This window comes from Heloderma suspectum, chromosome 3 (assembly GCF_057233095.1).
Source record: "Heloderma suspectum isolate Gila_16-S chromosome 3, 16-S_ref, whole genome shotgun sequence".
NCBI lineage: Eukaryota > Metazoa > Chordata > Lepidosauria > Squamata > Helodermatidae > Heloderma > Heloderma suspectum.
Window position 1 is genome coordinate 35,660,294 of NC_139460.1, and position 25,030 is coordinate 35,685,323.

Sequence of the window (25,030 nt, forward strand, 5' to 3'; positions counted from 1 at the left end):
AAACACAGCCGTTTTTCTCCAGTTATTCAGTCTTCCCCCCTCCTCCACCACTGTCACAGATTGGAGGTTGCTGGGTTATGTTCAGCCCTGATTTGGCAACTAGAGTTTCCATTCACCAAAGATCCCTCCCTCCTCCTCCTCAACCCCTCACTGAACTTTCTCAAGTTTATACTTTTGGGGCCAGTCTGTCTGGGTTGCTCAGAACGAATCACTGAGTTGGATGAGGTGCTTTGTATACAAGCTGCTTTGCTTCAGGGCACCTCATTGCTATTCTGCTCCACCTTGTATCATGCGGAGCCACCTCCAAAGCAGCCCGCTTTGACTTGTTATTCAGGCTTTGGACCAAAGGGATGCACAGTCCTACTTGTTAGCATTCTTGACCTGATGGGCAGTGGTGGTCTCCTTTGCAATGAGTCAAGTCCCCTTTTAACTTAGAAGCATACGAGTGCTTCATAGGCAAGGTAATTGCTACCACAAGGCTGAGGCCCAGAACTGCTACTGAGTGGTTGGGAGCTTCCCATCTTCCTAGACTTTCCCAGTGCAAAACCCATTAGAAATGACATCTTTCTTCTCACTCAGCTTTCAGTTGAAAATGTGTAAGTGATTCACACATCTGTTCTGATTTTGCTGTTTTATTCCTTTTGCCAGGTATTGGTATAAGCCTTAAAGTCCAAGTATACAACTATTTTTGGTATCTTACAGTAAGCATACACATTCCCTTAACGATTTATGGCATTTAATCCTCAGGACCCCCCCCCCCTTTGAGTTGAACAGAATTACATGTTCCATTATATGGTGCAGATGTCTCACCAACTGATAATTTAAAGTGTAACAAAAACAAAACATATATTACACATGCTGCAGGTAAGTTACTTATCCACTGCACTCTCATCTTCTAATTAAAAATGGCTTAATTTTTAATTAAAATTAAAGTGGTTTACACATTATACCATGTGTATAAATGTGTCAAACAATGTTCTAAAGTTAACATCGAGCTGACAAATGTGGATTAACAGCCCTTCACGCTAATCTCATGGCTGGATGTGTTGAATGACAAACTGTTCTAAATCACTCCACTAAATAAAAATCTTGGTTGGCCACAGGACCCCATTTACATCAAAAATTAATGTGTTAATAGTAAGCCATGTAGAAAGCATGCGAAACTGCCTATAAAATATTTGAATAAAACCAAATGTACAGAATATTCTGTAAAAATATACACCATATATTAAAACTGTCCTTCAAATAACTTAAGTACCTTGTACCAGGTGCCCAGGTTTCCAGTTTCTTTTGCAACATTAAAAAAGGAATTGTTCATAGAACAAACAGCTAATAAAAACAATTTGACAACTGCACAAAACAAACCGAAATCTCAATGAAGATCAACTGCACAAAACAAACTGAAATCTCAGATCATACTGTTAAGAAAACAAATTATTAAATTTCTATATTTCTGAAGCGCTTTGCATAACAAAATATAGAAAAATATAATTTTATGAAGGTAATTTGAATGACATTTACCCTCATACCTGCACTTTAAGATACATGTATCTACTGTCAAAAGTAATCAGATCTTCTCCAGTTGTAAACATATTTAAAATATCCCCTTCTCTTTTTTAAAGTAAGCAAAAACACCTCTGGCTTCCAATACAATGTGGAAATGTAAGAGTTTGAGGATTCATCCATTGCCTGCAATATTAAGCTACTACAGGTTGCCGACAAATTGGGCAGGTGGAATTTTCCGAAAGCCAGCGATCAATACAATGAAAATGGAACTCATGCATACATGGTAACTGCCTTAACTTGTTTCCTACAACATATTCATTAATGCACACACTACATGTCTTACTTATTTCACTGTCATCTGCATTGGCATTCCCATAATTTCGGGTAGAAAGATTGTCAATTTGGTCTTTAGTTAATCCCCTCAAGTGATCATTGGTATCTTCTAATAAAAGGTAGGGAACAAGATGAAGGATGGGAAGCGTTCCATTTTCAACAAAAGCATTTGCATCTTGAAACACTCTGCTCTCTTGGGTTTCATTACCTTGACTATAATGTTGGCTAGCATTTGTCTCTCCATGCCATTCTCTACTACCTTGTTCAGCAGATCTGCTCCTAAGTGACATTTCACTGAATTCACTTACGCTGCTTAACGTGCGCAAGTTAGACAGCTGTGACTGCATATCTGGTAAGTGATGACTACCCGTCTGAATTTCAGAATCTGATTCTGTGTCCATTAAGGAGCTTAACTCTCCAAACCCGGTCATAATTTGCCTTAGAATTGATCTAAGAGCTGCTGCTGCAGACTCTCCAAGCCCAGCTTCTGATATCCTACGGAGAGGTATCCGTATGGTGCTAACATATGTCCGTATACCTGCACGTTCAGATCGTGAAACAGTCCGACGAAATCCCTCGCTATCACTTTCAAAAGTGACCAAGTTGTCTGCCACGCCCACCCTTGAGCGAGTTCTAGTAGCAATACTATCCTGATCTCTATTTTCTCCAGGACGAACCCTTCTCACTTGAAGGTCTAATGTAAGAGTAGGATGCCTTCTAGGTGCAGTTGGGGCTCTTGTAGATTCTTCCTCTTCCAAAGTTATACCTAATGACGGTATTTGTTCCTCACCTTGCTCTGGAGAAGACTGGACTGTATGTGTCCTACTAGACTGTGTATGGATTTGTTGTACATTCATATCTTGCCTCCTTTCCAAAAGGGACTGGAACTGACTACTGAAAGTTGATCTTAGCCTTAAAACTTCTGGCCTTTGCCTTGTATTCCTCTGAGTTCTAGCTCTAGTTCTCCCTCTGTGAAGCCTCACTGATGTAACTCTGTGTGATCTCCTTTGCCTAATAATGTTATGTTCATTGTCATCTAAAAAGTTGCTGTGTGTTGCAAAGCTTGCTGAGCTTCTGTTTCTCCTTCTGAGCCTGCCTGAGAAGAGTTGAGATGTTTCGTCTGCGTTTTGTGTCACTGAACCACTAACATTTCCAACTCTTGATGAGGGAACTGCACGGCTAACAGTATCTCTCAATGTCCTGCTCCTGGTTCGGCTGGCTACTGGGCTGTCTACTATTAGAGATCTGTTTTCTATATGCCTTCTGCTGGTATGGTCATACAAGAAGCTGTTAAATTCCTCTCCAGGAGCAGCACCACTGTTATGTTCATGATTTATATTTATTTCAAGACTAAACCGGAATTCTCCGCTATTTGGGTTTGCCCGGCTTACAGCCCTCCAAGACTGGTTCCCGCTCCGTCCACTACGGGTGGAATTTCCTGAACGATGGAATGTGTTCAGCCATTCTAGCAGAGAGTCGTTGGTTGAGTTTTCCCCAAGGGTCTCTGAATCTGTAAGTAGTTAATATATAAATAAATAAATAAATTACTTTTTCATATCTCATGGCTTTATTTGGACAAGGTAAACTACAATTATCACTTGATAGCCTGAATATCTGGATTCACTAGCCTCAATAGTCATATGATCATCTATCACACTTAGAGCTCTCATTCCCCTACCTTTGAGGCCCTACAAATGCTGTAAATCTAAAAAACCAGCCTCCTAATGAAAATATGCTGTAATGTTTAAAGCAGCGAACATCCATTGGTGCTTATAAAGATGAGCTGAAAGCTTAACCTGAGGCACTAGTTTTCCCCAACTTCAGTATGTCTCATGCATCCAGCAGCTGCATAATGTTTCTGTTTTTATTCTTCATGTCAAAAACCATTAGCTGTCCCTCCAGCCCTAATCTATAGCCACCTCTCAATTGCATTTTCTACCTCAGGTCAACCTAGCTTAGAGATTTTAAGGAAAGAGTTATCTTTAGTAGCTTTGATACTGCAAATGTGGACCACAACACATGAGACATGTAAGTTATCCCTAACATGGTGGGGTATTTCAGGGATATTTGTGTACTATCTGGTAGATCTTCTAAGTAATGCTCTGAAGGACTACTTAAAAAAATTCCAATAGTAGGGCTGTTGTCAAAAAGTTTGTGTCAGTAGCATTTTACCTACTAATTTCTGGTGGCCCTTGAAGTCCTTCTCAAAACTGAATACAGTAGGTGAGATCCAGAAAATCACACGTGCAGTTGGATTCTATAGTCAGTTGTAATGACCATACAACCTCATTTTACCAGACAGTCTTGTCTTACAGTCTTTGTAAGCCACTCAGAGAATATTTGTTGATGGACAGCCATATTAATAAATCAAATCAAAATCATTTTTGATCTTAGTAGCTTAGAGAAATTTTGGATGACATGGGGTGTGTGTTTTCAAGTCTGTAATCCTATGCATACGTTCCTGGGAGTAAGCCTCACTGAACACACTGTGACATACTTCTGGGTAAACATGCATGGGATTTTACTATAACTAACACATGGAAAGATTCACATGTATTGGCCCATCAGATACAGTGATACTGTTCAAATGCAAACAGTTCTCTGAAGCAAAAAAAGTAGGGTAGAAAAATGGATATTAGTAAGACACTGCATAACCCAGGAACCTTGACAGAACACACACACAGAGAGAGAGAGAGAGAGAGAGAGACCCTGAAGATAAGCTTCAGGAACTTTGCAATGTCTGGATGACAGACTCACATATGACCATTCCAAAAGTCCATTCTGCTCCTCTCTCATCCAACAACTTAAGAGATGCAAGAAAGAAAGAACAACTACAGAAGGAGGCCTAAGGCTTCTGAATCACTAAGACTGTGCCAATAAGGGAGCTTATTCTCTGTGTATTCTAGTTTCACTCAGGGAATGCTGTGGATGGAAAGTTTTTTTTATATAATGACAATATTCTAATCAAGGGTTCACAAATTACATAGGAGCTTGATAGCCACAAGCTAATTCTACTAGCCAGTGGAAATATAGCAAAAGTGCCTCTGAGTACATGCTGAGTGCCTGTCCCTTCCCACCAAGCAAGTGCAGCCTGCCACTTTCTCAAAATTACAGAGGGGCTAATAGCACAGACAGCTTTACCCCGCAAAATCCTGGGTTCCATCAGCTCTTTTTCTGGAAATTATTTATTTATTTATATTTATTTATTTAATTTCTACACCGCCCAATAGCCGAAGCTCTCTGGGCGGTTCACAAAAAACATCGCCCCTACCCCCCAGGCAAATGTACTATACACAGCTAGAAAACACATGCTCCCTTCCCTGCAAAATCCAGCCCTGGTTTTCCTTAACTCCTATCCAGCTGCTATGCACAATTAGAATACTTCCACTTACCCACACCCAGCAAGTCTCTAATTCCACCCCCAAGTCTCTAACTCCCATGGCAACCACGTTTGACGAGAGCTGAGTCTAACAAATACTAATGTTTCTACTGAATTTGCATTTCCTAGAAATTATATTATTCAAGCAATTGTTGTATTAGAATGACAGGCTTACATCCAACGGAATCTCCTTCCCAGTCTCTATTTTCTGGATCAGGTTGGGAAGCCAGATGCTCCTTTGCACCTTGCAAACGTTGCTGGAGCTCATCTGCTGTTATTTCTCCTGAAATAGTTTATGTGATGCTGTCAATTTTATTTATTGTCTCGATACATAGAAGCAGGCAGAACAGTTCTTAACAATAAAATATAGGGTTTTTAAGTAATAAAAGGAACAAAGGAGAGAATCTAGAATGACAAGACTACAGCAAAAGCTCATGACAATATTACAAACATGCATGAGAAGCACAAGACACATTCTATACTGCAATAACTCGCCCATATTTTTAAACATCCAGTTTGCAGTTCTAACAGTGTTACTTAGACACAAGTTACATCAAGTTACTGGGATTTCTTTCCATAAAATTCTTTTAGAATCAGGCTTAAATTTAAGAAACTGAAATCTAAGATTTTTCTGTTATTTTCCTCTAATTTGCATGAATCTAGGCATCATCTTAGGCCAAAAGAAGAAAATGAACAAATACTTAATTTGCAATATTTATTCTAAAAATGCCAGTATCAATAAAGTAAAAAAAAAAATGCATTAAGCTTTTCCATTCATTTCTAAGACACATGAGGAATACATTCCTACATATAATTAGGTTTTCTTACCATTATTTCGATATACCACATTTTTTAGAAAACTTCAAAATGAGTGAAAAAGCTTGATTCGTTTATATTATATGGATATTAAAACTATCAAATGCAAGTCAGAATTATATTAGGGAAGCCAAGTCTCACCTGGAGTCCCAAGGAGATTGCGATCTCTCATCAACTTGTAGTCTTCATCACTGAGCTCATTAATGAAATGGTAATAGGCTTCCTCTCTATTAAGGCGTTCCTGTTGCCGACGTCTCTCATCATCACCGCTATGGCTTTGAGATACAGCCTGCCCTTCCCCTGAGCAAGACCTAGGACAGTCCATCCTAGGAAGACCGTTACAAAATGGAGAGAAAAATCAAGAAAGTTACATGGACCCATGGACTGTATGTTCCCAATATTATCTGTTTGATTTAGTTCCTGTATGTGCGCAAGATCAAATGTATTGTTAATTCTTTTCTGCTAGGATGACTGGGGCTGTCATTTGATACACACTAACTGTGAAGTAAACTCCACTGTACACAATGCAACTTACTTCCAAATACACATGAGTAGGATTGAGCTATACATTTTTGTTTTACATTTGACTCCAACACCGGAGGTGAACATTTATCTTGCCAGTTACAATTTACAGCATCCAAGGTAATAAAACTGCAGCCATTATGCTATCTATGGTACAAAATATGCAGGACATTGGGGTCTATATCGCTCATAATAAACATGCAATGAAGTAAATTAAAGCAAGCTTCGAACACAGGTTAGACAACATACACTCTTCTAATGAGCAACTGGGCATTCTTTAAATGCCCTTTCTGCATGTGTACAGATTGGGTTTCATAAACACATATAAGCATTTAAGCACTGTGGAAATCCAACACTAAGCTAGCAGACCCTGAGGCTATTCTCAAATACTGAAATACTGAATACATTCTCAAATACTGAATTACTGCTAGCACAGATGGGGCAGTCCATTAATATGTTTAGCTGAGAGATGACAATAATGAGAGGAGGAAAGAAATCACCAATCCTTTATAGTATTCTTACAGTACAATCCTATACAGGGCTACTGAGAAGAAAGCCCCATTGAGTTCAATGGGACTTGCTCCCAGGTAAGTGTGTACAGGACTGCAACTTTACTCACTTATGATGGCTAACACTCAGGTACCAAATAGCCAGTCAATACGAAGAATCAACAGTAAGAGCTAAAGCAAAGTTCTCACATGAAATATTTTCTTTTTCTTCAACCCTCCTAACAGAAGGAAAGGTGGAGATTTCTAACCAGGTGTACTGTTGAGAATCCTCTCAGATACTTTGGGCATATTCAGTCTTTTAGGGCTCTTTGAACAGGAAGGCTGGACTTGAACCCTGGGTGAGGAGGTAAAAGAAACATGAGGTCAATATTCTGTGGTATGTTAGGTGTTGACCTGGAGCTTGATAACTGCTCAGCTTTCCTATCCCTACACAGCCATTCTCTCCCACACACCACACACACCAATACTGATAGGTTCGTGTTTCCTTAAAATTTACTGACTTTTAACTGGATAGAGATATCAACAATGGAACAGTTTCCACACAAGAGGTAGCAGGTGCATCTGTTAAATTTCTGTCAGTCTGAAAGTTTTAAAGATAAGGAACCCTGCTACAAAAAAAAAAAAAGAAAAAAAAGAGAGGGTCCATCCATAAAGTACAGCACAGCCTGTAAAGGTCTTCTTAATACCCATACATAACCTTCTAATTTGCTACAACATTGCTACCCCCCCTGAGCATGACATACTTTTCTCTGAACTGCTTAGAGATTTTATTACATTAAGCAGCATATGGGTATTTTAAATAAATGAATACTTTATGGATGATTCCTGGCAATCCTAGTCCCTATGTGGCCCCTTCCTTTCACCCACCATTGAAAGCTTAATTCCACAGCGGTAGGCCTCTACACAAAATGGAAAGGGGTGTGTGTGTCATGGGCAATTTATAGACTAGCTGACTGATTGTAGCGTAAGCTTTTGGAAACTGAATAAGGTGCCATAACTCTGCTGTATTTCAGGTAAGGGCGGCGGCGGCGGCGGCGGCGGCTGCCTCAAGACGTCTTTACCTGGCCGGGTCTCCCCGAGTCTTGGCCGGAGGCGCTGACCCCCTCCCTTCTCGGAAGGCGACCCTAGTGTCTTCGGGGGCGAGGGGAGGGGATGACTGACACCACTTCCAGCTGGCCACCAGCGGGGAAAGCCGGGATGTGACCAATCACAGCTCCCCATCAGAACCCGCTGAAGCACGTTAGGCCGGAGCCGGTTTATGTGTATAGCAGCCGGTTGCTCGGAGACCGCGGCTTTGTCAGCAGACCGGGCAGTTAAGAGGAAAGTCGTCTCCGAAGGCCGGCTTCCCTCCACAGAAATGCCCTCCCCATGCTCTCCTTGCCTTCCCTCGCCGGTAGCCAGCGAGAAACTGCCAGCCCCGACCACATCCAGGACACCGAGGTGCAACGGCTAAGCCGGGCCGCCGGGTTCCGGTGCCTCGGCTCGACAGTTCCGCCAAGAAGTGCGCACGCGTGAGCACTCAAGCTGGCGGGGAATTGTTCGGAGTGGAAAGAATAGGGGGCCTGTCTCAGCTCTAGCTGCCTTTCCTCTCCAGGGTGGAGTCAGTGGAGGCTGGTGGCTCCGATTTCGGTGGGGCCATGCATCTATCCTGGGTTTTAGTCACAACCAGCCAGAACTCTAAAGAAGCTAGCCAAGGTGCCGAGCCCATTTGGAGGATGAGGTTCAGCACCTTGGATAGATCCTTTAGAATTCTGGCTGAATAAGAACATAAGAAAAGCCATGCTGGGTCAGATCAAGGGTCCATCTAGTCCAGCATTCTGTTCACACAATGGCCAACCAGCTGTCGGCTGGGAACCCATAAGCTGGGCATGAGTGCAACAGCACCCTCCCACCCATGTTCCCCAGCAACTGGTGTACATAGGCTCACTGCCTCTGGTACTGGAGGCAGCATATAGCCATCAGGACTAGTAGCCATCAATAGCCTTCACCTTCATCAATTTGTCTAACTCTCTTTTAAAGCCATCCAAATTGGTGGCCATCGCTATGCCTTGTGGTAGATAATTCCATTGTTTAACTATGCACTGTGTGAAGAAGGACTTCCTTTTATCTGTCCTGAATCTCCCACCATCAGCTTCATGGGATAACCCCGGGTTCTAGTATTATGAGAGGGGGGGGGAAATGTCTCCCTACCCACATTCTCCACACCATGCATAATTTGCACACCTCTATCATGTTCAATCTCTGGTTTAAAAATTAGAAGAATCCCCCAAATGCTGGGGAAAGCTGCTGCTGAGAGCTTGGAGAGCTCTCAGTAGGAGAAGTCTGGGCTTGAACGTAACAAAAGCAGAAAGGGGAAATGGATTAACGATGATCTGACTCCATATCAGCAGGGCCCGGCCCTACCATTAGGCAGTGAGGTGATCACCTCAGGTGGCAGATGCTGGGTACTGTGGAGGAGGCAGCAGTGGCATCCCCTGGCCATTCCCTTCTGCTGGAGGACAGAGCTGTGTATTCCATGTGACCTTCCCTGCATCCGAAGCTAGCCTGCTGCCTCAGGACAGGTGTAGGATGCTATCCCACCATCAGTGTTGAATAAGATTCGACTGTCCATCCGTTCAGCTTCTGTAGCTGGGATGGGGGATGGGGAAAGAGAGACACCATTTTGTCCCTCATTTCAGGCAGCAAAATGTCTTGGGCCAGCCCTGCATTTCATGTGGCTTCATAAGCAATCTTTTAGAGCAAGAGATTGAATATCAAACCTAGTAGTACAAGAGCAGATGACTAGCTGAAAGCATCAGCCCAGGTCATTGTAATAAAAGCTGTTGATGTCAAGAGCACACAATTTAGCATGTGAAGCTCTCTTACATTTTTATTTCTCAAAAACTGTATATCCTATATGCTCAAGGCCCAGGCCTCCATAAACCGGCCTGGCAGCCATCTATATTCATCTGGCGCTACAGACTGGATGCTCACAGAAGGGTGGAGGCTTCCTTCGGAATGGCCAGACTGAGCACTGTTGCTCTCTAAGCATCTAAGAACATAAGAAGGACCATGCTGGATCAGACCATGGGTCCATTTAGTCCAGCATTCTGTACACACAGTGGCCAAACAGCTGCCCACGGGAAACCCACAAGTAGGACATGAAGGCAACAGCCTTCTGCCCACGTTCCCCAGGAAATGGTGTACATACGCATACTGCCTCTGATACTGGAAGTAGCATATAGCCATCATGACTAGTAGCCCCTGATAGCCCTGTCCTCCATGAATTTGTCCAATTCCCCTTTATATCCAAGTTGGTGGCCATCACTACATCTTGTGGTAGCAAATTCCATAGTTTTACTATGCACTGTATGAAGAGGTCCTTTCTTATATCTGTCCTGAATCTCCCAATCTTCATGGGATGATCCCAGTTTCTAGTATTACGAGAGAGGGAGAAAAATGTCTCCCTCTCCACGTTCTCCACACCATGCATAATTTCGTATTATGTCTCCCCTTACCCTCCTTTTTTCCCAAGTTAAACAAGCCCAGCTGTTGTAACCTTCTCTCATAGGAGAGATGCTCCAGCCCCTTGATCATCTTAGTTGCCCCTTTCTGCACTTTTTCCAGCTCTACAATATCTTTTTTTAGGTGTGGTGACCAGAACTGGACACAGTATTCCATGTGTGGCCGCACCATAGATTTCCATAGGGGCAGTATGATATTGGCAGTTTTATTCTCAATTCCTTTTCTGATTATGCCTAACACGGAGTTCGCCTTTTTTACAGCAGCCGCACACTGGGTTAACACCTTCATTGAACTGAAATCCAGTATGGATTTATAGCCCCACGGAGGCCGCCAGCCGCCAGTGGATGGAGTAACGTTGGTGTCTAGTGGTGCTGTAGAAATATGTTATCAGCATGATCCAGGGTCAGGGGGTGGAACCGTGGGGCAGCTGCTGGTGCCCCAGCACTTCAGGATGGAGGACTTACTGAGGAGCCAATGTAGTGTAGTGGTCAAAGCATTGGACTGGAACTGGGATCAAGTCCCCACTGGGCCATGAAGCTCCCCGGGTGACTTTGGGCCAGTCACTGACTCTCGGCCTAAGCTACATCACAGGGTTGTTGGGAGGATAAAAGTGACAGAAGGAAGGTCATGTACGCCACCTTGGGCTCCTTGAAGAAAAAGGCAGGATATCAATATAACAAATAAATGAATAAATACTGACCAACCTAGCAAGCCCAATCCTTAGGGAGAGTGAGGAAGCACAGGCAGTGTGGCAAGTGTAATGGGCAGCCACTGCTTCAGCTTGCTCCCTCTTGGTAGCACTGAGCTGCTTTGCAGAGAAAGAGAAGAGGGAAGGGAGTGAGCATCATGTGTGGAGCCTCCCAAAAAGAGTGTGAGTGCTCAATCGGAAGCAGTGGTGGCCACTTCTAGATAGGGGTGGGGAACGGGGCGGTTGAGTGTGGAGAAAGGCAGTGATCTCAGAAGCTAAGCAGGGTCAGCCCTGGTTAGTCAGGAGGTTGGCCTCGATGGTCTTGTAGGCCCCTTCCAACCCTATGATTCTATGACTGCTCCTAGAAAGAGTAGCTGCCTCCTTTTGTCCTTATGGGAAGCACATGAGCAGTGTTGTAGTGACCAAATTTGAAGCATAGGAGCTCATCATGACAGGCCCTGTAGCCACCTCCCCAAGGACAGTCCAAAAACGCATGCGGCTGTATTGATCCATCATTTATAACACATACATATCAGAATCCCAAAGAGTAGCAGGACATAGCATAATGTACTTTAATATTTTAGCATGTAAACCACTTAGGGTGCAATCCTATGGCCGCTAGTCAGAGGCTAGATGGCCATAGGATAGGTCAGTTCCCGGGAACCAACCCCTACCCCCTCCTGCGCTGCCTCATAGGCAGCATGGAGCGGCTCCACACTCGTAAGAGCAGCGCGGAGCGGCGAAAACTGGGCGTTCCCCGGGGGCGAGGAAGTCGGAAATTCGGTATGACATGCCATCCAGCCACCACTTCCCACACTTCGAGGTCCTGTGGCTAGACAGCCTAAATTGGCTGTCTAGCCGCAAAAGCAGGGCTGGGGAAGTGAGGAGGAGATCCGCTCCTCACTACTCCTCCTGCCCTGCACTGGATAGGCGGTTGCCCCTGGGGTCAGAGGCGACCCTCGATCTTGATAGGATTGCTCCCTTAGGGTAGTTTACATGCTGAAATTATTATATGAATTATTACATGCTAAAAATTATTTGTTTATTAATACTTGTAAACTGCTTGATATAACAAAATCTCTGAAGGCACAATGCTATGCATGTTTAGACAAAAAAGTCCTACAGCTCCCAGCATTCTCTAGCTAGCATGGCTGGAGAATGCTGGGAATTGGAGGGCTTTTTTCTGTCTAACCATGCATAGGATTGTGCTGTTAGAGATTTCATTATATCAAGCAGTATACAAGTATTATTAATAAATAAATAATAAAATAAATCATGCCCAGTTTATTAGGATCTGCTGAAAAAAGTGCTGGAACACTACTCCCCCATGTTCCTACTCCACTACATTGGCACAGGAAGGCGCTAAGCTACCCAGAGGGGCTGAGGAGGCTAGCAGGAGAAGCAACCAGCCACTCCTTTTGTTTGTTTGTCCTCTGTCTCTGGACAGTGAAGTGGGGAGGACTGAGCAAACAATGGCTGGAAAGGGCAGCCACTGTTTGCTTCCCCCCCTCCCACACACACACCCCGGATGGCCATGATCAAGGACTAGGCTTGCTGAAACCAAGCCCCAGTAGGACTTAGGGATTCTCCACACAGGGTTTTTATCCTGTTATTGAGACTGGTTATTCACAGAAGTTTGCAGGTCCTTTATATCAACCGCCAGGACATCTCCTGCGCTAAATGACCTTTATCCCATTTTTTTAAAGATAGGAAATATTGAGCTATCAAATTACAGCATGCTGAGTTCCCTCATTAAAAGTGAAAACCCCACCATAAGAAGAGTTAGACCACAGCACCATTTAGTGGCTGTATAATGAAACATATAGAACAATGCAGATAAGGGGGGAAAGGGCGGGGAGGGGGGAAGGGAAGCGCATGTAAAGGGAGCCCATCGTGATCCTGCATTTAAAATGGAAGCAGAAAGCCCTGGTAAAGTTGTGGGATTTTAGCCTGGTGTAGAAATGCTCCTAGGCACAGGTGAGAACAGCACTCCCAAGTGAGCAAAAAAATAAGCCAGCTCCTCTGCCTACTCGCACTTTGCCCCTCTGGGTGCTCTTGGATCCAGTGGGCCTAATTTTCCCTGCTGTGCTGTCCAAAGAGAACGAGTGAACAGAAAGAGGCAGTAGCTTTCTTTGTGATGCCACTAGGCCCAGTCCTCCCCATCACGCTGCCCCCAAAAGAGAACACTTATTTCTGCCCATTCACTCACTTTCTCTCTCTTGGCAGTGCAGTGGGTGAGGACAGAACTACATTTGGCATCCCAAGCCCACCCCACCTAACTCTGCAAAGGATCGGGCTGCTAAGTTAGCGGGGGGGGGGGGGGGACACTTATTCAGACTGCAAAATTTAACTAGCGGAAGACACTGACTATGTACATTGTACAGTATAATAGGACTGACACTTTAAAAACAAAAACAAAGAGCACCTTTTAACTGGTTTCTGGCAAGCAGACATTCAACAGGTGCAGGGTTCTCCACATGAGGCTTTTATCCTGCAATTGAGATTGGTTACTCACTGAAGTTTGCATGTCCTTTACATGACGTCATCAACCTCCAGGGCATCTTCCGGACTAAATGACCTTTATCTCATTTTATACAAGACTGAAGATAATGAGCTATCAAATTACAGCGCGTTGCATTCCCTCCTGAAAAGAGGAAATCCAGCCATAAGAGGCGCTAGACCACAGCACCATCTAGTGGATGTATAAGGAAACAAAGAATGCAGATAAGGGGGGAGAGGGGAGAGGGGAGTTTAAAGCGAGCCTGTCGTAAACCTGCATTTAAAATGGAAGCAGAAAGACCTGGTAAAGTTGCAGGATTTTAGCTTCGTGCTCGTGGTCTCCCCTTGGCTTTCTATGCTGGCAGGAGCTGCAGCAGTGCATTTTCTGTCTGTGGTGCAACAGTTAAAAGCATGGGAGGCAGGGGGATATAGCAAACCTATGGCTGTGGGACTCATCAATGGCAACATTGGATCTACTGGATAGCCAGTAGAAGCTAGGCAGTGATGTGGGGCAGAACACTTTTCAGTGCTTTATTTTTCCATGGAAAATGTTCCATTTTATTTGTTCATTAATAACATGAATGGATGCTCATTCGAAATACAATATTAGGCAAGCTTGGCAGTTTCAAAGCTATAATTAATGTTTTTCAGGTGATTACCCCTAGCAAGTATGTGAGAGAATGCAAATAAGTCACAGTGTGAAATGGAACTAATAAGTAGCGACAAAGCACTGCTTACTGCTGTAAGCCGCCTTGGGGGGGCTTCTGCCCTTTAAGGCGGTCAAGAAATATTTTAAATAAATAAATAAATGCAAATGAAGGTGCCCTAACAGCCACAGTGGAAGAGAGTTAAATTCCGTTGAAATAGATGAGTGGTTGTTAGCATATAGCAAACATTCTTTGGGTTGTTAAAATTAATTAGTGCAGCCTTCCCCAACCTGGAGCCCTCCAGATGTATTGGACTAAATCCATTCCTAGTGCCATTGAACTAGCCATGCAATCACAGTGTTCCACTGAGACCCATAAAGCATCACTTTTGGGGGAAACAGGCTCACCTTTAAGACCAATAATACTGCTTTTTTTTTTGCTCTGCATTTGTCTTCCTGAGGAAGCTCTCGGTTCTCACTTTATTCCCACAGATCTAAATGCTTGAACAGCTATATTATTAGTGAAGGACTAGAAGACTATGAAAATTTATCTAGATGTAAGACCCATTGAACTCAGTGGAACTTACTTCTGAGTAAACATGCATAGGATTAGCCTAGGAGACTCTCAGGATAAGCATTGTTTTGCACTGGTGTTGGGCAGTGAATTCCAATAATATGCATTTATTAAATTATGCTTTTTCTCCTGTCTCACAATTTGCTTCCACAAGCTAAAATCTCTCTTCCTTCGGCATCAAGATTTTCACTCCATAACCATATATTCTCAGACTGTTTTCCCCAGACATAATTCTGCTGGTTCAATCTAAGCAATTGTCTCTCCCCTCCAACTTGCAATCAATTAATGCTCTACCCTCAAACTCAATTTGATCTGCAATCAGCTTTCACAATGCCATTTCCTTCTCTCCAAAGCAATCAAAACGACTGCCTCCCCAAAACTCACGCAGTTTGCTAAAGTTCTTACTGGATTAACCACAACATTGCAGAGACTTACAGACTTCTGTATAATTGAATGCTGTGCCCTCCTCCACACAACACTGCCCTTTGCTTGGAAAATACATATGAATAGACTAAAGAGGGCAGCAGCAGATCTTAAATAATCATGGACCTACTACAGAGGTCTCACAGAGTTACTGTTAAATTAATATAAACCTAATCTGAGCATCGTTCCAATTCTGCAAAATAATTAACTATATGACCCTGTTGTAGTTTGTTACATTGAGATCATTATCAAAACAAATAAAAGCAGACCCCCAAACTGTTTTGTGTGGACTCTTCTTCATGGCAGAACTCCTATTTTGGATTTGGTGGGGTGGGAATATTCACTGCAAGTTTCAACAGCCACTTCTTAGATAACAGAAGATTAAATGTTAAAATTAATATATTTTAAGGGCATTTGTTGTCATTTCTATACCACATTATCAAGACAAGTCAAACAGCCACGTTTTCTCCCCAGTTAGCACCTTAAAGTAACAGTCTATTTTACACTAGATGATTTGATGCATTCATCCTCAAATGCCTTAGATACATCTAACTGCACAGAATCAGGTTGTTAATTAGTAGAAGCACCACAAGATTTACAACATGGCCCATTTGCATGGCTGCTAATGGGACTTTTAGTACAAGTAAAGTGTGCCCAGTTTGGAAAATAGAGGCAGTGAAGCAGTTACTAAAGGGGGCAGGGGAGCCCTGCAGAGTTTTCACTGAACGGAGATAAACATTATTGCCTGCTAAAGTCTGCACATAATGTTGTTCTTAAACCAAAACACAGCTACAGGGGCTGGTTCTGAAGTTGGCAACCCACATCAGTAAGACGCCAGAGACACATTTAACGACTGAGCACACCACTGTGAACAATCTTTTTTTAAAAGCCTGCAGTGTGACTCTCAACTGGGTAGGCAAATAGGTGTATTGACGTTTATAGCACTGCAACAGCATGCTAGTTTCTCAGCCGGGAGCCAGGCCTGTGTGGCTTAGCTTTTAATTTTTTCTCCAGCTATATGGATGGAAATATCAGTCGCTACTTGTGATGAAGAAAATGCTCCCGCTGTGGATAGTGTCATTATGTAGTTTAGCAAGTCACTACGTGGCACTGGACTTAATTGTTTCTGGGTAGAGTTAGAAGTCTCCTGTTACTGCACTGTTAGTGAAGATCTTGTCTGTCCTCCAGACTAGTGTGTTCTCTAAGCCATTAATGACGCTCCGCAAAGTGGCTGTGTGAATCAGTGCTTTGCTACTCCACTCCATGTACTGAGTTAAAACACTGGGTTGTATCCAGTGTTAGTGTAACCTAAGTCCCATAAATGTCAACGGTCTTGTCTAAGTAGGACTAACAACCCAATGTGCTTTTCAACACCATGACACGACCCTAATGGCCCAGCCCTAACAGATCAGCCCTGAAAACTGCTGCAGCTGCTGGGTTAACTGGATATATGCTGCATTTAGTACATCACCTTTCGAGGCGTAATCTGAATCGCGAGCCTCTACTTCAGAGCCAGCAACAGCCCTCCCTCCCTCTTCACACGGATACCCTTCGAGAAGGGGGGTCCCATGGAGATGGAACTGCAACGCCGACCTTCGAAGACTTCCACTCCTATCATGCGCAGAAGCCCAGGTCCTGTGAGCCTCGGGAATCCAAATCCCAGCATGCACCAGTCATCCGAGTTTCACACACAACCCGAAGACTCCAACTCCCGGCATGCATCACATCCGCCTCCGGCGAGTCTCTAGCTACAAGTCTCCCGATGCACGCTGTCGTACGTTTCGCAAGGCAACGGTGGGCGGAAGGTGGATCCCCAGCTTTTTTTCTCGGACTAGCCGGCGGCCAGGAGTGCCGGCAGTCGGAGCCCAAGCCCTCCGGCGACCCAATGCTTTTGCCCACCCCTGCCGCAGGGGGCCGGGTCCTTCTTCCAGATTTGCACTCTAACGACACTGCCCAAGCTTCCGGTCGGCGGCTGGAGCGCAGAGCATGGTGGGGCAGCGGGCGGAGGGCGGGGTGCGTGTGCCGGGGAGGCGTCGCCTAGGAGCCGGTCGGGTTCCACGTGGTGCGCTCTCTAGGACGGAGGGAGTCACCCGCGACAGTGAGGGGAGGCTTTGCGACGCGCCTTCTTTTGCAGCAGCGTGGTCAGGCGCGGCTGCCGTATTCCGAGTCGCGAGACACCGGCTGTTGTGCGGCTTTGGCTGTTTGGCTCTTCAGCCGGCTGAGGCAAGGGCGGCGGCGGCGGCGGCGACGACGACGACGAGGGAAGCGGCAGCAGCAGCAGCCCCCGCCCCGCGCGCGCCTCCCCGCCCCGCGCGCTGCGCTGCCGCCGCCTCCCCTCCCTCTCCGCCCCTCTCACCTGGATGGTCGGCGTCGCGGCGGCGGCGGCAGCGGGGCCTCCTCCTCCTCGTCCTCCTCCCTGGTGCCTGCGGCGGCAGGCGGGGGCTCCGCGGGGCGGAGTGTCGTCTGAGGCGGCGGCCGCTGAATGAAGATGGACTATGACTTCAAGGTGAAGCTGACCGGGGAGCGCGAACGCGTGGAGGACCTCTTCGAGTACGAGGGCTGCAAGGTGGGCAGGGGGACCTACGGGCACGTCTACAAGGCCAAGCGGAAAGACGGGTGAGTGAGTGAGTGAGTGGGGGCGGCCTGGAGCCTGGCCTCCTCGGAAGGGTCTCCCCTCGCGGCGGGGTGGGCTCCCCCTCGCAGCTTTTCCGCGCCCCTCTCCCGTCTTTCTCTCCTCTCCCCCCTTCCACGCGTGATCTCCGCGCTGTCTTTTCCTCCTCGGTCTTACAGCCACCCCCGAGGGCTTTCCCGTCCGCCTCGCTGTCTGCCTCGCTATCGCTCTTCACCCGGATAGAGCGCCAGGGGTGGGCGTCGAGGGGAGCCAGGCCGCCGCTTTCTGCCTGTTGCGAGATTCCACTTGAGCAGCCCTGCTAAGTCTGTTACAGCAAACATGCTCATCGGGTGTGTGCTGTCGTCGTGAGCAGCTTTCCCCCAACCTGGCGCCCTCCGAGTAGTGTTGATTTCAGCTCCCCTGAGCCCCAGCTGGCATGGCCAATGGTCAGGAATCCTGGGTTTTGTCGCCCAAAATATCTGGAGGGCACCAGGTTGGGGAAGACTGCTCTAAGGGCTACCACGTTGATTGAGATAAGAATATAAGAAGAGCCCTCCTGGATCAGATGAAGGGTCCAATTAGTCCAGCATTCTGTTCACACAGTGGCCAACCAGCTGTCGACTGGGAACCCACAAGCAGGACACAAGTACGACAGCACCCTCCTGCCCAAGTACCCCAGCAACTGGTGGCGATACAAGCTTTTGTGCACTAGAGGTGGCTTTGTCAGACGATGAGGAAGGCTTTCATCCACGAAAGCTTATGCTTCAATAAATTTGTTAGGACAGCCTTCCCCAACCTGGTGTCCTCCATTGTCTTGCTGCTGGAAATGAAGGCAGTTGCAGTGCAACACATCTGGAGGGTACCAAGTTGGGGAAGACTATGTTAGGGTGTCAAGAAGACCCTTTTTTTGCAATTAAGAAAAATAGGAAGGTGCTTTACACCAGGTCTGATTATTTTGTTCTTCTAACTCAGTACTGTCTACTCTGACTGGCAGGGTCTCCAACAGAGAGAGGTCTTTCCTGTCACCTGCTATTTGATCCTTTTAACTGGAGATGGCAGGGATTGAACCTGGGAAATTCTGCATGCAGGGAGGTGCTTTGCCACTGAGCGATGCCCCTCCCTATAGGAGAACAAGCCCATGTCCAGCTTCCACAGCCCCTGTTACATCTTTGTTCTTGCACAATATCTTATGTAAGTTTTCCTGTTTCTTCTCTAAGTGCACAATCCTATTGATTGTGCCCTCAATTATCAGAAGCCCCCGAATTCAGAGATTTCCAATCATCCAATGCAGGGCGGAAGGAGTGCTGGAGGCTATCTTCGCCTCTCCATCCTTTTGCCCTTCATTTTTTGCTAGATGGCCTATTTGCCTGTCTAGCAATGGTGCTTGAGAGAGGGAGGCAAGGAGACTAGAAAGGCCTCAGGATAGCTCATATCCTGGCCTCTCCAGCCTCCTCCCCACCCACTAAAACGCCCCCTTTCCCCCATCTCCATTGGCTGCAAGGGGTGGGAGAGTGGGGTCGAATCTTTGACTCCCCCTTCTGAGGTCAGAGCATTGTCTCCAACCTCAGTGAGGGAATTCCCAGTATCCTGTGGCCCCTCAGATGCTGTCTAGGGGCCAAAGGATTGCTCCTTAAACTACCTTCTTTTATATTCCATATTTTCTCCTCAGCTCATTTCTGCATACTTTCTTCCCCACCACCATATGCTTTATTACTAATTGTCCCTCCATCAACCCCCCCTTTTTTTTTGCAATGCTGTTGGTAGTGTCCTCACACTACTTTCCACCTTATTGGTTTTAATCTGTATTCATTTGTTTGTGTGCTTCAATGTTGGATTTAATTACTCAGGAATAATTATCACCTACTGGTGTGTCTCTCCCCCTTCCCTCATCACAATTACAATTTAGAATCTCTTTTCTATTTGTAAGTATGTATGAAGGTGTGGATACTGAGGTCACTAATAATAAGACTGTTTAAAATGTGACAACGGATGCTTAAATCTCCAGGACATGCCCTGCTTATCTTCTTACAATTGTTATGTCTATAGCTTTCCCCTTAACAATGCCTCTTGTCTCATCCTACCATTAGCACATTCTTGAGTTCATACCTGGCTTTCTTAGTAACTGTGATTTTAGTCTGAGTGTTTTTCCAAGTGTTTTTTTTTTAGCACTTCTCATCTTACACTGCACACAGCATCCTATTATATCAAATCCTCCTAGTGACAGCCAGCATATATCCAGTTGTAGAAATCTTGTGTAATCTTTTGGAGAGTTGAATAGATTGCTCTGCATATTGCAGAACCACACTGTGACTGGGTTCACACAATACAACAGCCCACACTCAAGGTTGAGTATGGGTTGAAATGTGGGTTGTCGTATTGTATGAACCCAGCCATGCTAACAACTCACAGTTCACAATCTAACAACAAACCATGGGTTCTTTTCATGGATGTTCAGGATTAACAAACCATAGTTTGTTAGCACAGCTGGGTTCACACAACACAACAGTCCACGTTTCAACAACCCGCGGTTCTACAACATGTTGTGTGAACCCAGCCAGGTTCTGTTTTTGCCAAGCTGCATTTGATTTTAATGACTTGCTTCATGGTTTAATAGTTTGTCCCCATTTTACACTTGGAGGCTGCCTTTCATGAAGTCTGTGTACCAGTTGTCAGAGAGAGTTTGGTGATTTTTCTTTGAAATTCATTAACATATTTTGAATTTCATTAATATTTTGATCTTATCAGAGTAGTACTCTTGGATAAAGAAATGGAATCAGAGCAAGAGTTTCCCACACAATACTGTTGGAAAAGATAACTGGTAATTGTAATTTAAGTTACATTACCTAGTAACATACTTTTTTAGTGTTAGACCTGATGGTTCACATTTTTTTACTTGCTAGAATTTTATGTTCTAGATGTTTCCAGATTATGGCATCTTTAACAATATATTGTGCAGCTTTAGCTTTATTTTACATATGTGGGCTGTGGGTGATGTGCCTGAAGTGAGGTTTCTGTAGTAACAAGTGATATCTTTTAGTTGTAGCTCCATCTATTTTTACATGACTGAATGATACGTTGTCTCTTCTGTATGCTTCTCAGGCTGTACCATTGCGCCCCCCACTCCGAGGTCTTCCTTCTAGAGGTTTAAAATCTTGCAATGTACAATGATTGGGAAAATAGGATCAAATCATTTTGAACTGAAATAAATATATAAATTGTGCCTTAATTATCTGCACTGTCAGGTATTGGTTTCTTTGTGGATAATGGGGTTTTAAGATTGGCTCAGTATTATAAATTTAATTGCTTTTATCTTTCCATTACGAATGTTTGTGAAGTAGGTAGTGTTCATTGCTTATGTATGAATATTGGATTTTGTCTTACTGTAGGTAGCTCTAGTTTTGCTGTTTTTGCTTACCAGTTTCTATACGCCTAAAACGTCCGATGTGGTGGGAGTTCTTGATTTTTCACACTTGATTGTATATTAGGTATATTGAAAGCATTCCTCTATTTAACCAGAGTAAAAAGGGAGCATCATAACTGCCTAAACAAATCCTTACGGTGGTATCCATTTGACATCCCTTTTGCTGAAAGAAGGCTCTTTGATCCAGCCTTGATCAGTGGATTAGAGAGGGAGGCAGTTTTCAGCCACTCCTCCTCCCTGCAAAGTGTGCTCTAGAGGGTTGGAATTTTTGGAACAGTGTGTGAGGTACTGCCAGGGGGAGGAGCAATCACCAAAAATCACCTCCGTCTGTATTCTGATGACTGATCCAGCAGAGGCTTATGAAAGCCTTATGTCTTCAGTGGGACACTAAATGGATATAAACATTGGTTCTTTGAAGTCCAGCTTCCATGTGGTATACTTAGAGGTATGGATGCCAGTGTAGCAAGTGCAAGGAAAAAAGGGCATGCCTGTCCTAGTGTGCCTTGTGTAACTTCTATCCCCTGTGAAACACTTGCCATATTTTTAGTTATATAGGGTTGCTCCACCATAGCTTTTGATCAGTTTTCCACAGTCACTCCACTTAGCCCAGTTCTGTGCATTCCTCTGATGGTGGTTTTTCCTGCTCCAGCAGTGCTATCCCCTCTTAGTGTGTGAGTGCAGTGTCCTTAATTGCTTATTTAAAATATTTGTAACCATTTTGTCACCTTTTGCTCTCTCCAGAGATGTGAAGGCCTGGAAAAAGACCAGAAACAAATGTGTGTGTGTGTGTGTGTGTGGGGGGGGGGGGTTGGAAAAATGTGGGGGAAACGGAAAAATGTGGGGGAAACTTTTTTTTTAATCCTTGGATATTTTCCAGTTATTTACAAGACCAGTTTTCCCTCTATGTCCCAAAGGACTACTTATGGCTTAATAACTATAAAACAGATAAGATAAATTTAAATAAAATAACAAATATAATGCAACAGTAGAAAATCACTGCAGTATAAAACCAAATTTAAAGCAGCAGGATCAACAGTCAGTTGTCCCGCTTTAAAATGAGTCCTGGCTCTTTGCTATGCAGATACAGGGATGTATACAATACAGTAGTCAATTTAGCAGGCAAATAGTCCAGCACATTTTTACCAGACACAGAGGGGTTTTTCCAGAGCAAAGTCTGAGTTGCAATTAAGGTCAAAAGCCAGGCAATCAATCAAGTAAAAACAATGTCCAAAAGAGTCAGGCAGAAGTCCAGAGGTCAATAGCATGGAGGTCCAAGCACACAGCAAGGTCAGGGACAAAACAGCTAACAGCACTGAAGTTCAGACACTGTTTCCAGCTGCTCTTCAAGTTACAAATGAGAGCTGATACAGCCAGAGCTGCTAGAGCCCACCCAGTGCTCAGTTGCATCACATTAGAGGCTTGTCAGATATCCTCCTCATGAGGAGCTCCCAACTCACAAGTCTTAAGTAACAAGCACACCTTTGCCTGCCCACCATCCTATCTTGGACCTTAAAGCACCAGCATTCTCAGGGGATAGGTGGTGGCCTAGCATTTGCCTTTGCCTGAGAAGATGAGCTCTCTGCCTCTCCAGAAAGCGTATGCAAAGGCATCACCCCTGAGGGTCCCGGACCATCGTGAGTAGTGCTAGGGTCTTCTGAGGGGGCCACTGGTTCTAAAGGCTCTGGCTCCTCTGCTGAAGATGACTCCAGTGGCAGCATGATACCTGAGACCATGACAGTCAACAAGCGTTTCTAAAACAATATCTTCACGTTTATTACCTAAAACCAAGCAGTGAAGAAACCAAATAAGCCTTTGTTTGGAAACAATTTCCACAGTCAAAGTGCCATGAGTGGGGAGCATCTTCTCTTTATATAACTACTCGCCACGCCTCACTTGACAGAGAAACATAGACCAGGGTCCGATGTTGACTTGAGCAGTGGGGAGAGCCAGAGCCAAAAGTGGGTGGGTCACCTCTTTTTCTCTTTCTGCCACTTTCTTTTCTCTCTTTGTCTCTTTTATTAGATAAATAAAAATACGGGTCTTTGGGAAACCCCACTGCCTGTCTTCCTTCATTGAGAAAACACCTATTTATCACCACCCTCTGCTTCTTAACTGATTGTTGTACTGCAACGATGAACAGCTTAAACCTAAATATATGAAGCTGTTTTATACTGTCTCAGCCCACGTGTCTATCTAGTATCTATCTAGTATATACTATCTATTGCTGTGAACTGATGATGCCCTCCACGGCCTTGAACAGAAGCCTTTCCCGGACTTGCTACCTGAGATCTTTTAACTACATGTGTCTGGAATTCATCCTAGGTCCTTGTATTCAAATAGGGCTTATTTATGCTGTCAAATATTCAGAAACATTTGAGTCAATTCTCATGTAAAGATCTTGGCTTAAATATATAAATGTCTTTGAACTGAACTGAACAGTAGAATGAAATGGAAAGTAGCTGTGAACCATAAACCCATGTACATAACTTATATTATATCTGAAGTAAGAGTTTGCATAAGGTCACTGCAGAGTTTTAGCTGTAAACCAATGATACAGAAATCAGGGCCAAACAGAGATGCTATTCATGGTATTGCTAAATTGAGTGACTGCCTTTTAAATAGTAAATAGCAGGTGTGACAGTCCGAATCCAGATAGCCCCCTGCTGCAGTCCCAAAGCATTAATGCCTTTCTACCCCCTTACACCAAGATCCCCATCCATATTGATCCCCCTCAAAATGCACACTTACTTTTGAAATGCCATTTACACATGAATGGTGCATCCTCCATGAATTATGTCTTGCCTAGTTTGGCCCTCAGTCTCATCTACAAACCCTATTGCCCTTCAAGATTAGTATACCAGATCAGTATCTGCTGCGGTATCTGTGTAGCTGCCACTGGCAAAGGACTTGAGAATAGTGTTTTTGTTCACACCAAAAGTTCATCAAGTCTGTATCTGAGAGGATCTCATTTGATAAATGAGTATAAGACCTCAGGCCTGAACCAAGCTATTAATAGTGTTAGAGGGGCTGCTGACTTTGGTTCAAAAGGCTGCTGTTTTCCCTAACAGGCCTCTTGATTTACCAGGATGAGTCAAAGGTCAATAGAGAGCAGCCTTAGCTCATTCCATGCTAACGAAGGCTAGTATTTTATCGGGGCTTAGTATGTGCCTGGAAAGTGAGGCTATGTTTATGCTGAGCTGCAGGTGTCTGTGCTGGGAAAGAGTCTATGCTGGGAATGAATGCTAATTAACGCTTGCTGTTGTCATGCTGCCTCACTGCTGACATGTATGGTATAAAACCCATTTTACCCAACGGCTCAGGGTTCAGAGAAGCTGTCTGATCCAACCATTGGGTACACCTGTGTGGTAATTGTACTTAAAGTATCTCCTTGTAAGTAAACCTGGATCTGATTTATCACTATCTTAGTACCTCTAAATTAAGAGTTCGAAGCCTACTGCAGGGGCAATATAATGAGGCACAAAGCTCTCGTGTTCCTCAAGTGTTCTAATATTTTGAAGCATTTAATAATAACGTATATTATTTCTATAGACCCTAATATTCCAAAAGTAAAATCGAAATTGTTAGGTTCAACTCACTGG

At 44.4% G+C, this 25,030-nt stretch overlaps 2 protein-coding genes across 9 annotated transcripts in view; one reads left to right on the top strand and one right to left on the bottom strand.

Moving 5' to 3' along the window:
* Positions 1–618: 618 nt before the first annotated feature.
* RNF6 (ring finger protein 6) lies at positions 619–17,378 on the bottom strand. Of its 7 annotated transcripts, none has more exons than XM_084842920.1 (6): positions 16,871–17,340; positions 13,773–13,901; positions 7,255–7,399; positions 6,176–6,360; positions 5,394–5,501; positions 619–3,349 (listed from the first exon to the last, which is right to left on the bottom strand). In XM_084842920.1, coding segments are annotated over exons 3-6 (1,947 nt in total). In that variant the 5' UTR covers positions 7,257–7,399; positions 13,773–13,901; positions 16,871–17,340; the 3' UTR covers positions 619–1,697. The 7 variants fall into 7 exon arrangements, with proteins under 7 accessions (XP_084699046.1, XP_084699044.1, XP_084699040.1 ...); XM_084842918.1 differs by lacking the exon at positions 13,773–13,901 and adding an exon at positions 13,683–13,748 and having other exon boundaries at positions 16,871–17,074; XM_084842914.1 differs by lacking the exon at positions 13,773–13,901 and having other exon boundaries at positions 16,871–17,378.
* A 165-nt stretch (positions 17,379–17,543) lies between these two features.
* CDK8 (cyclin dependent kinase 8) overlaps positions 17,544–25,030 on the top strand; it is a 59,323-nt gene continuing 51,836 nt past the window's right edge. For both annotated transcript variants that reach the window (XM_084842922.1, XM_084842923.1), the window contains exon 1: positions 17,544–18,015. In XM_084842922.1, coding sequence (XP_084699048.1) covers positions 17,882–18,015 — 134 coding nt within the window. In that variant the 5' untranslated portion in view covers positions 17,544–17,881. The remainder of the gene's footprint in view (positions 18,016–25,030) is intronic.

Excerpts from the sequence above, each read along its gene's own strand:
- RNF6 (XM_084842914.1), bottom strand. Across the intron at positions 5,502-6,175 it reads CAATCTCCTTGGGACTCCAG|GAGAAATAACAGCAGATGAG; the intron begins GTGAGACTTGGC and ends AAACTATTTCAG. Across the intron at positions 3,350-5,393 it reads GGAAGGAGATTCCGTTGGAT|ATTCAGAGACCCTTGGGGAA; the intron begins GTAAGCCTGTCA and ends AACTACTTACAG.